Below are 12,504 nucleotides of genomic sequence, written 5' to 3' on the forward strand. Positions count from 1 at the left end.
TCAGCCCTAAACACATCAATGAATTGATGCAGGAGAACCAGTCAACAAGGTTAGCACCGGTGTGGTCCACTCACATCTCTGGGCCCCAGGTCTGACCGCTGTGGCATCAGGGATCAAGCCCTCAGTACCTGAGGCTTTGGAGGATGTACCACATGGAACCATGACACTCGTGTTTCTAGAAGATTGCTTCACTAGAAGCAAATACAAACGTTCTTCTTAGAAATAATCATCCCAAACTTCAAATTACATTCTTGGGTAATTTTTTTCTAATCTAATATCCAGTAAAGTGAGCTGTCAGGGAGACCCTATCTTGAAAGAAAAAATAAGTAAGTAAAAGACTCGGGATACAGCTCAGTATGAAGGCCCTGGACTCAATCCTGAGAAACACACACACACACACACACACACACACACACACACACAATCTAGGATGAGCATATTTATTGACGAAGTATCAAAATCTTTTTACTAAGATTGAAACGTGAACATGAGGTCCTCTTTTCAATGTTCTACACAATGTTCGTCATTGTACTGGACACTCTAGTTGGTTCAGTGTGGCAAGAAAAGTCAACAAAAGGAAAAACATTCAGAAAAGATGAAATAATGCGCTAATTCCTCAATGATGTGATAATGCACAATCCGTGAGAACTAGAAAAAGAGTCATTGGATTAGTGGCTAGGAATATTAATCATTGTAATTATGTGAATTATACCTCAATAAATCTATCCAGTCAACGCATTTGATGTTTTAAATTTCTGTAAGAATTAAGATTCAAAGATATGAACGAGCTCATTCCAAAATGCAAAAGCCAGGACATTTGTGAAGGAGAAGAATACCGGAACAGCTGAGAGAGAACAGGACTTGTTGTCAGTTTCTACTTAGGATGAAGTGACCCTGAAATAAATGGGCCAGAAATGGGCCAAGTCCCTGTGAGGCGTGTCGCACAGGGAGGGAGGCGTCCAGGTGGATTTGCAGGAAGTGCAGCTGAGCTAATCAGTTATCTATAGAAAGGAGTTTTAAAAACCTTTGACTCCTACTTCCTATCATTCTCAAACATCAGTTACAGGACCATACAGGTCTCACTGGAAATACAGAGCGAATAAATGTCTACAGATGACATGGGACAGTATCTTCAGGGCCTTCAATTAGAGAACTACTCCTTGAACACAATAACAGGGAAAACCTTGATACATTTACCTACAGCAAGATTGGGAAGGACCAAGTCCTTCAGATGACAGGATGGACTTGCAATATACGCAGCTAGCTCATACTATGACATATGAACAACTAATAAAATTCAACAGACAGACAGACAGAACCCATGGGGGATCTCACAGTCATTCCTAGGTACCCCACAGAAGAAGAAATAAAAATTCCTGATACAACGAAAGAGTACTAAACTATGTTAGTGCTCAAAATGTTAATTACAGTCACAGTAAGATGCTATCAATAGGCAATAAGTGGCTAAAGCTTACAAGTCCTGTATCACCCAAAGTAGGCAAGAGGAATACTCGTGCAGTCCTAGGAGGACTAGATCAGCACAAGCATTTGGAAAGGGTCAGAATTTAAGAGATGAATATTTGCATTCCCTTAGGCCCAGCAATTCCAGTACCAGATAGATACCAGTAGAAGGAGCATACACAGATTTATCAAAAGTGATTGCAAAATTCTCACAACAGGACTATTTATAATAGCATATCATGTAAATTAATCAAATGTCCAGCAACTACAATGAATGGATAAATAAACTGCAGTGTATTTACACGACGGAAATGTAGTATGTACATTGTGGTGAGAAACACGGGGACATGTACACACAGCATAAATAAATCTCACATACAATGCTGACAAAGGTCAGACAGGAGAATTCATACTGTGTGCACCTGCACGTGCTGTGTGTGTGCAAAAATTGAGAACTAAACACTAGTGTGTAGGAGATGTGGACTTAACTCGTGGGAATACACATCCAAACAAGACAACGAATATCAAAAAATAAGAATTTGTTACGGGGAAAAAAATACAGAGTACACCTGGAAAACCTTCTTTTTAAACCTGAGCTGCAGGTGCACATGTTGTTTTTTTTCTTTTTTTAAATAACATGTTAAAGGCAGGAGTGTGGGTGCACCCCACAACCTCAGCCCTCCGGGAGACTGAGGCCTCTGGATGACAAGTTTGAGCCTGGCTTTGGGCAACTGAAGGATTTAGCAAGGCCGTGTCTCAATGAATGAATGAGTGAATGAGTGAATGAGTGAATGAGTGAATGAATGAATGAATGGGATCAGAGCTTAGTGTAAAGGCCTCTAGCTCAATTTCCCAGAACTGAAAAAAGTTAAGCTGTGGTGGGAGACATTTCTCTAGGGCAATCTCACACACCTAGTCTTCTGCTGAGTAGACAGGAGAGAAGAGCCCTGGCCACTCCACCCCAACCCACTTCTCAGGTCGTGTCTGTGCCGAGCCACCTTCAGGAATAAGGATGGCTCCTGTGGGACGGACGGAGAGCAGGCTGGCCGATGGCTTGCTGAGAAGCAGCAGGTTCTCAGAGCTCCGGGTCCCTGGGCTGCAGTGTGACCTTCTGCATGTGTGCAGGAGTCTCTCTGAGCCCTCTCTGTGGCCTTTCTGTGACACAGAGGGCAGAAGGAACAAACACGGACATGCTGGCGTTGGGGCTACAGGTTGTTTTACAAGTGATAAAAGTCTTCGTCTCTGACCCAGAAATCTTAAGTCATCTACAAGATCGATGAAATCAACGAAACAGTAACAAGCTCACTAATTTTAAAATTTAGTGAAATCTAATGACATAGAAATATAGGTGTTTATGGGCTGGGCAGATAGGTCAGCGGCCTAGGCACCTGCCTGGCAAGTGCAAGGACTCAGGTTCGACTCCCAGCACCGCACGCCATGCCAGCCCCTGAGCCCAGCGCTGGGGAGGCTGAGCCAGGAGGATCACTATGAGTCTGAGCTGCATTACAGGGCCCTGTACCAAATAAATAAATAAATAAATAAATAGCAATAAAAGCACATAGAAAAGTAAGGTACTTATTGTGAAATATCTATCTATTCACCAGGCATCAAAATATGATTCAGAACGAGTGATGAAAGCCCAGAAAAAACTGGTGAAATGTAATCCAAGTCCTGAGAAGTTACCTTTTAATGAATATCACTAGATAGATGCTACATTTTAAAACAAAAACATTTAGAATTTACCCAAATTCTATTTTTCTTTTCATCATTCTTTTTTTCCTCATTTCCGAGTGCTTACTACATGCTAGGCTCTGTGAATACGGTGATCAATAGGACAGAAGTGACGTTTAGGAATAGATTCAGCGGCAGAAAAAGTCCAGCAAAAGATAAACTGTGGCCCTGCTTTTGGAGAAAAGGAGATTTAGAAAGGACTGGGGGAAGTAAAAAGCAGTTGAGTTGTTTTCAATTTTATCAACATTTTCACAGAATGCAGCTTTTGTTTTACTGATACTTATTAATTTTTAATTTTCAATGGCACTGATTTCTTTCCTTCTCTTTCTTTGGGCTTCCTTGGGAACTGTCCTCATACGTTTGTCAATCCTGCTACAGGTCAACAGAGCAAAAGACATGTGAAGACAAAATTTTTTAAAAGGAAATTGTCAAGGAAGTAAATGAAAGCTAATTTATCCACTAAAGGAGTACTTTAACAAACGATAGAGTTTTTTACACACATGTGAAAGTGAAAGTACCCGGAGACATTCAACTCATCACCAAGTGTGGATTCTGTCCCGGGTCACCGTGGTGTGGCACGTGACTCCCACACTCACGATTCAGTCAGCATCCGGCGCCGGGATATTGCTCAGCGCTCGTGGCCTCAGGGGTGACTGAGTGAGTGAAATCTGGTGTGACAACTGCTGTGAAGGGCAACTGGAGAAGAGGAATCTGCATCTGGATTGAGGAAAGGGAGGCTTCCCCGTGAGTGCAAGCCTTAGAATGGGAGATGGAGGCTGGACTACCATTATTATTACAGAGACAGCGAATGTGGACAAAGCAAAAAATCACAAGGTTGTGTTCTTCAAAGAACTCATTTGGACCTTAAGAAAAAAAAAATCTCATTGATACGTTGAAGTCTGATTATCTGAGGCAAAAGCTAAACTCCTTAATAGTATACATTCTGAATTGCCATGCCACTTGTATAGTTCATTTCCTTATTTTCAATTTTCATTGCATTTCTATTAGGACTATTCATCGCATTTTATACTGAAAGAAAAACAGAGAGCAAATGGAAGTGTTCCAGTTTCCTGGGCTGTTTTTCTCCCTGCCCCACTACCCCAGCAACAGTGTCAGCAAGCACAGAGGAGAGTGAGGCGTGTGTTGTGAAACATCCATGTTATTCACCAGGATTCGGGATCTATGATTTAGAAGGGGCTATAAAATCCAAGAAGGCTTGTCTTGTGGCAAGCACACAAAAAGTTGCTTGGTTAGAGGAACAGGCTGTAACCATACACAACTTGAAGTGGAGCTGTCGGAGCTGACCAGGAGCTGCCGTGCCCCGGCTGCACTTCCACACGGTATCCATGGAAATAAGATCGGGCTGCACAAAGACAAAGGCCACTTCACAGGAAAGGGGGCGAAACTGCCGCCGTGCAGGCCCCCCCAGTGCAGGCGCTCTGCTCCTGCTCCTCAGAACACAAGGCAGTAACCTCCAGCTCTGCAAATGTGGTGTCTGGCACTCCTTTGTGTCCCTTGCTCTGTCCAGACATTAACCTCGTTTTCATACTGAAAGCTTTTCAGGGGTCCACAGCTCTGTGCGGCTCCTGTAGTCACTGAGCTATCTATCAAGAGGAAGAACTGGGGTCCCACTTTCAGAACACAGAAGAACAAGGCCGGGGTCTCTGCTAACAAAACTGTACAGTTTCGAATAACTCGCAAGCCACAGAGCAGACAAGTCTCCCCATGGAAGTGAAACATTTAAAAACAATTAAGAGCCCCAATATTCCATGAGCTAAAAACATTAGCAAAATATGCAGCCTAAGCTGGTACTGGCTAGTGAATGTTACTTACAGGTACAAGCATTGTCGGGCATAGATTGTCTAGAAACCTTGTATATAAGCAAGTTGGACTAATTAGAACACTAAGAAAATTAAGAATAGGCGTCAAGCTGTGCTATAATTTATATGGTTAAGTGAAAGCACTTTGAAATGGTTTGAGGGGTCCATGAGTTACAATAAAAGCGTTAACATTTTACTACTAAAACTTTCCAAATGCAACACGAATTCTCAGAAACCGATCAGCGAAGAAGTTATTATACTAGACAAAAATAAAGGCTCAAGAGAGAACCAGAAGGACATTAAGTCTCTATCCAAAATGCGCTGGTACTAGTTCTGAGGTCAGAACGAGAATGCCGTTGTAGGAGCGGACTAAGCTAATTCTAAAACTAAGCCACGTATTGTGTAAATGAATTTGGTGACCTCTGTCTGGTCTATCTGGTCTCTATGCACGTACACCCTAAAAGGGGCGCCTACTGCACGTCCTTTCATGCGTTGCTCATTATGAAACAAACACAAGCATGAAGCAGGCCCCGTGGCCAGCCCATGGCCCGCTGCTGCATGAGTGGCATCTCTTTCCCGCAGCTTCTGTTTTCTGGGTGGCCACGCAGCCCCTCCGTGCCTCTTTTGCACCTCTGTGGCAGCTTCACCTCCTCTCCTCAGCAAGTATGACCTCCCTGCTTCGCAGCCGGAGCACACCTCGCCTTTCTTCTTGGGGCCATCTGTGGCTTCCAGGCGGGGCCTCCTTTTTGCCTGAGCTGTTGTGGCTACCTCCCAACCTTTCTCCTCCTTCATCTCTGGCTTGTCCTTTCCATTGACATCAAAGGCCCCTCCGCCCCCACCTTGGTTCTTCTTGTGTTTTCTGCCACCTTCAACTATTTCAATGAAATTTTAAAAAATTTTGAGTGAGTACCTGGTGTTATCACCAATAGAAAATTTCAATTCTGATAATTTCATGCAAACTGCTCCACGGTTGATCAGTTGCTCCGGCACAGCTTCTCTTGCCGCCCTCGCTCCTGTCTCTCTGCTTTTACTCCCAACCTTGCTGACACTATTCGCAGCTCCTCGTTTCCTGTCCTTCCCAGCCCACTGCACTCTGGTTCTTGTCCTTCACGTTCCACAGAGGTGGCCCTCGGCAAGGCCCCTGGACTTTCCGGACTGCAGCGAACAAACCGATACTGTTGATAACCGCTTCCTCCTCTAAATATTTCTTCGTATCCCATTTCTCATTGTCCTCTACTTTTTCAGCTATCCATTCCTATTATACCTGACCTCCTCCTCCTCACCCAGTCCTCTGCCGTCATTCCACACTTGTGCCCAGAGACCTCTTCTGGTCTCTCTCTGCCTTATTACTTTTATTAATGTTGTCTTTTAGATTGCAGCTGATCTTAAATCTCTGTCCCCATCTGATGCCCTTGCCTGTCCGCTAACTGAACACCTATATCCGGGTATCTCAAACCCAACCTGTCCAAACACACCGACAATCTTTTCTCCCCACCTGCTCTCCTGCCGTGCTACTTATCTCAAATTGTGATGCTGCCTTCATGACTTCTCTACCTCAGAAATGTGAGCATCTTCCTTTTCTCCCCTTTTCTATGTGCAACCATAAGTCACCCCACAAATCCTGTCTACCTTCTTCCTCAATATTTTTCAATCAGCCCCTTGCTCTCCTTCTCTATCGCTGCTACTCAATCAATATTTTACCGTTAGCATCTTGCAGTTGGCATACTGAACTAATACTAACACTAAGCCCAAGTCCTACATAAATGACTTTGGTGACCTCTCTCTTGCCTATCTGGTCTCTGCCATCCACCTCCTCTGTCACCTGAGCAATCTGCCTAAAGAACGGATCTGTTCTTGTCATCTCCTGGCCAAAGCCCCCAAGCCTTCTCATTGTTCTATGCGTCCCACTACAGTGTAAGGCACTTGTGGCCCAGTAGTGGTTCTTCTCTCAGCTTTTACTCTCTAGAAACACCTAGAGCACTAGGTTCTGGCCATAAGGAACTTCTTCCTTCCCTATGTCAGTTCTAGCCAAGAATCTACACATCTCACCTAGGAGCCAGGAGCCTTGGCTCCTACTGTTAGGGTTCTGTTGCCTTCAAGATTCCCAGCATCCTTCCCTGACAGAGCTGAGGTCTAATGACTTGCCCCAACTCCAGGAGGGACATCTCTGAAAGTGTGACATTTCTCCATCCTCTGAACTCAGAATTTAGAGTTTTCTATGTCTACTTACTTGCAAATATACTATATCTAGTATGCAATAGAAACATCACAATTCCAAATTATAAAAAGCTTAAGTTTTATTTTTTAATTTTTATGTATTTTGTACATGGTCTTGCTACACAGCTCGGACTCATAGTGATCCTCATGTTTTCAGCCTCCCCAGTGTTGGGATTACAGGTGTGCACCACCATGCCTGGTTTCAGGGCCGGCACAGCCTGTAATACCACTTGACAGGCAGGTGCTTTGACTGCTGAGCTAGCTCTCCAGCCCTTCAAAAACCCAAGTTTTAAATTATGTGAAATTTGTTAAGATTTCACGTAATCTTTCAAGGACCACACCAAAGCCCCATTTCCCCAACCTCTCCCCATGAAGCAATATGTACTGTGCTGGTTTTACTCTTCGGCTAGCGTGGTTGTAGGAGGGTCACAGCTGCCCTGAGTTTCATAACTAAACCTGACTAGTTTCTGAGGGAGGGCTTTCTTAGGAATAAAAATGCTTCCCTCCAACTCCCCAGGAGATCCCCCCCCCCCGTGACTCACCAGCCAACCCTGCACTATCAGCTCGGATTCATAGCAGATACTAGTAGCAGATAGCTGGGTCTCCTGGTTGTACGAGAGAGCATAGTAATTCTATACATGGGCCTCCGCTAGAAAGGATGACGATAGGCTGAAACCAGGCACGTTTTCCTTCAGGGCTGAAGCAGTTTCTTTGTATTTCCCCAAATAGAATGCAACTTCTCTAGACCATGTTTCTGACTTTCTCTATTCAACCTTGAGCCTACCAGACTGCCTGACATAAGTAGCTGCTATGTAAAACTACGATTGAATGTTAGTTCTATGAAGTTCTCTATAGCCAGAGCAATACTGCTTCTGGAGACCCTCCAAAGAGACAAAGGAATCCTCGCCCTCCACAGAATCCGGCCTCCACACCTTCAACACAGGGCTCGTCTCTCACCAGTGACATTCCTCTGCATGTTCCTCTGCTAGACCACTGAGCGCATGATGACTGGATGGAGCGACTCTGCACTGCTGACTTGCTGATGGGAGGGCCAAGACCCCCCTTCTGTGCTGTGATAAATCTTTCAGAACTACTTTAAGCTGCAGAGTAGGAGGCAGGACTGAAGCTGAGGTGTTAGTCACCAAGTTCCATGAGGCCAGCACACTGTTCACCTCCAATGTTTCCCTGTTCTTCCTTAATTTTTAATTGTTTATGCACTTACTGAACATGCGCCTTTACTTTGATGAACATCCGAAATTCCATTGCTGGAAACTCACCTCTTTACATGAATAGGCGCCTGCTTTTCTCTATCCCCAAGACTGTGGGCACATGCAGAGAGGGAGCTGTCCTCATCCACCAAGAACGAACTCATCCAAGCCGACCTAGTGGCTGACCTGGCGCTGAAAGGGACCTGTCTCAGTGCCCATCTCACAATGGAATTTAAAATTCATTAGGAGCCAGGGGGAAGCGTGACAATATTTAGGCATCCCCTGCTGACCGCACTGCACATCAGAACACATGAGTGTTTCCAGCCATGAAGCCTTGAGTTCCCACCCTTCAGCTCACAGAGGCCCAGGAGCCAAGCTCAGCGGGGCTGGGAGGTAGCGCTGGGAAAGCGCAGTGGGGGAGCTCACCATGTCAGAAGATGGCCTAGGGGAGCTGCGGACTCAGCAGGGAGAGCAGAGAGATGGTTTACACTGGGGCCCAGAAAAGAGGGGCTGCCTCAAGCTTTCCCTTCTGCTAAGAAGAAGAACTGCCCCACCTGTATGCTCGGCAACACTTCTTCTGAAAGCGAATGGTGGGTGGCAAAGAGGTGAAAGGGAAAGCAACAACTGATAAAGGCAGAGGGACAGCCTGGGAAGTATTTCAGCTTCAAGCATGGTACCGTCGGTCCAGCTGCAACACAGCTATACACAGCTCTATTTGCAGGGCTCTGGAGCGCATGTGTGTGCCATGCACAGAGAACATGCTCTGTGCAAGAAGGGGCAGCGTGCAAGAAGGATATGAGGCCTGAGGGGAAACCGAGGAGTACTGGAAACAGGGAACAAAGTATTGGACACCAATAAACACTTTAAGAAGACGACACTGGTGACAACAAGGAGAATGAACTGGAGGAACAAGAAAGATAAATAGGAAGGGTAGTTTAAGAGGTCAAGAAGGTGAGGGCCTGAGGGGTGCAGTAGCAGAATCTGCACGGATTTGGGAGAAACCAGTGAGATCTGCATAGGCCAAAACCAAGAGCACAGAATCCAGCCCCAAGTTCCCCTGCTTGCAACGACATTAATGCCCAACAGAGGAGGAAATTTGAGAGTGTCGAATTCAACTTAGGAAACGTTGAGTCTGATAAGCTCATAGGATATTTGGATGGAGAAGCTTGCTGGCTTGTGGAAACACGAATCTGGAACTTGAGAGAGGGCAATGGAGACCCTGATTCAGTCAGGGCTCTGGTCCAGAGAGAACATGGAGCACGAGGATGAAGCTCTGAGACAGAAACCTGCAAACCTCAACCAGGAATGGCACCAAGAGCGGGTCTCTGATGAAGATGGAAAGAGGACAGATGAGGAGAAAAGCAGAGAACAAACAGAAGCAGAGGCAGGGAGAAATTAAATGTTGAAAGGGAAGGCATTGCTGGAGGGAAATTAGACTAATTACAGCCTGAGCTGGAGTTGTAATATTAGGGGGAGAAGGCTGATCATTCAGAAAGTTCCAGAAGCAGTGAAGAGAGATGTAAACCAGAATCCAGGTGGAAGGACTCCTTGGTGTGTTAACTTACTGGGGACTGTATGTGGGGATTCACTAAGTTACAGTTGCCTTAGTTACAGCTGCCTTCTCGCTAAGGACTTGTATTTTGTTTACAAACTATGTGACCCTCTTATAGCCTCTCCTTCGCATCCTCCGCCTGCTGCTAAATGATGAAAAGTATGTAAGAGGGCAGCCTGTATGAGCAGATTCAGGGAAAGCAAATTTGAATCTGAGTTAAAATGGGATTTGTGGGTGACATGTCTCTGAGTGGCTACACACATGCAAGAGGGGTACAAACACGTAAACACACTCACCTTTACCACTCTAACTTCTGGATGTATTTATACAGTGCAACTGTATTTTGCATAATTGATAAGAGCTGTTTGTGTATGTGTTGAGGGATGCTGAATGTTCTAAAATTTTATAGTTAGAAAAATGACACAAAATTTTTCAGTACTGCTGACCTAGAGATTTCAAGTGTTCATATTAACTTGAAATACACAAGGTATCAAAAATAAGGCTGCTTTTTGATGGTGCTAAACTGGCATCACAAACGACAACGCTTTATTATAATCCTTTTAAAACAAGAAAAAACTTGTTCCTTCAACAAGAAAATAAGTGGACCAGGAAGAAGAAATAAGCCCAGGAAACAGTTCTACAGATGTCATGGTAAATCACCTCCACTTGCCTGCCTGGAGCTGTCCTCATTAATGAAACGCTGATTAAAGTCTGAACACGACTTCATGGCCCGCGGCAGCACATTCCACCAGAGAGTATCTCACTGTTCCTGATGGAACAAGTCTCAGCATCTCAGAGATCAGAAGAAATGATGCCGTGCTCCTGCCGCTGCTCTTAGTACGTGTGATTGAAGAGAGATGAAAAACCCGGATTATATTTCTGTTAGCTCTTAGGAAGGCTGCGGTTGCAGGGACCAGCTTCCACCCTCAAGTCCTCCTCTGTCTGAAGTCCAGGACTAGAGCTGACGCCCGCAGAACTCCTATGTCCTCAGGGAGAAAATCTGAGGCATGATGGTGGAATACTATGCATGACCACACTTTTAAAAATGTATTACACCAAGAGACACTTGGCTGGTAACCTCCCGCAAGCTACTTCCCGGCTTGGAACACATGGATCCCACCGCTCTTGCCACTTTCTGAGGCGACTTCTGCAGCCCTGTTCCACCGACAGGTGTGTTGCTGCGCTGTGGCTGCCTCAGTCTTTTGAATCAATTGAAAACATTCACCCTTCATGGTCCTTTCGGCTCTGAGAGAGAGCCTGGGCGCAGGATGTGGGTTCAGGGGCCCAGGTGGGTAAGGATCCTGCCTGTCTGGTGGCGCTCGGCTGCAGCGGCACCATGTGTCCTAGCGCACCTCCGTAGGACACTCGGGCAAACTTCCAGCATCGCTTCAGAAAGCGGCAGAATGCTGGGAAAGTAGGGACACAGAGAGGGAGGAGGGAGAGAGAGGCGGTGTGTGTGTGTGTGTGTGTGTGTGTGTGTGTGCGTGTGTCTGAAGCAAGGGACAGTCGTCTTGAGGGGGGATTCGTGGCAACCTGTCCTTTACTACAGTAACTTTGAGACTTTCAGGCACCTGCCGTCTACTTTGGTGGGCCTCCGACACAGCGACACAGTGCGACCGGCGGACTCACGGCTCCGCCCCGGCTCTGCGCTGGGGCAGCCGGTGCAGGCTGGACCTGGGCTGGGCTCAGCCTGCAGAACCGGGCCGGGAGGGTGTCAGCCTCAGCGTGGCAGAGTTCACAACATTTTATCTTCTTTGTACAAATACTTGAAAATCAAAGACTATTGTGTTTGTTTTGCTTCTAAAGGGATTCAGACCTCAGGATCCCACGTACACCCCCCCCCACACACACACCCTAAACTTCTCGCCAGGCGCCCTGGGCTCAGAGGGAGGCGGAGGCTCCCGCTGGTCCAGCCCTGCAAGGGAAGCCCGGCCTGGGTCCCCACCTGCGTCTGCAGCGGCGGCGCCTCTGCAGGCGGTCCCCGAGCCCTGGGATCGCGAAAAGGAGGAGGACTGGAGGGGGATGGGGGGACCGGGGAGGGCACTCCGCGAGGCCCGAAGGGCCCGGGGGCTGAAGCCGGCCAGGCGGAGCCAGGACCGCGGCGCTTCTGGACGGGGAGGTGGGCGCAGGACGGGGACTCCAAACCCGGAGTGTCCAGGAGCCACACGGAGGGAGCTGCGGCCTCGGGGCGCCAGGGGGCGCACAGCGGGGCTTCCGACGGCGCAGAGGGGGTGTGTGCGAGTATGTCCGGGTGCGAGCGTGTCTGGGTGCACGCGCGTCTCCACGCAGCCCGCGGCAGCAGCCGCGTCTCGGGGCGCAGCCCCCGCCCCGCACCCCCATCCACCCGCTCACCTGGGCCGAGCGCGAGCAGCAGCCACAGCGGCGGTACCGCCAGTGCGGGACGCATCCTGGCCTCGGGGACCCGGAGCTCGGAGGTCGCAGAGAAGCCGTCAGGCCGCGCGGCCGGGACAGCTGGAAGTGGGGTTGGCTGCGGCGCCGGGCCCGCCCGGAGTCC

The 12,504-nt window shown here is 47.3% G+C and overlaps 1 protein-coding gene across 1 annotated transcript in view; it reads right to left on the bottom strand.

Moving 5' to 3' along the window:
- Itga2 (integrin subunit alpha 2) overlaps positions 1-12,498 on the bottom strand; it is a 93,345-nt gene extending 80,847 nt beyond the window's left edge. The window contains exon 1 of the mRNA XM_023708954.1: positions 12,342-12,498. Within this exon, the coding sequence (XP_023564722.1) occupies positions 12,342-12,396 (55 nt within the window). The 5' untranslated portion in view covers positions 12,397-12,498. The remainder of the gene's footprint in view (positions 1-12,341) is intronic.
- Between the last annotated feature and the right edge of the window lie 6 nt (positions 12,499-12,504).

The sequence above is a fragment of the Octodon degus genome, unplaced genomic scaffold (assembly GCF_000260255.1).
Source record: "Octodon degus isolate 3935 unplaced genomic scaffold, OctDeg1.0 scaffold00001, whole genome shotgun sequence".
Lineage (NCBI taxonomy): Eukaryota > Metazoa > Chordata > Mammalia > Rodentia > Octodontidae > Octodon > Octodon degus.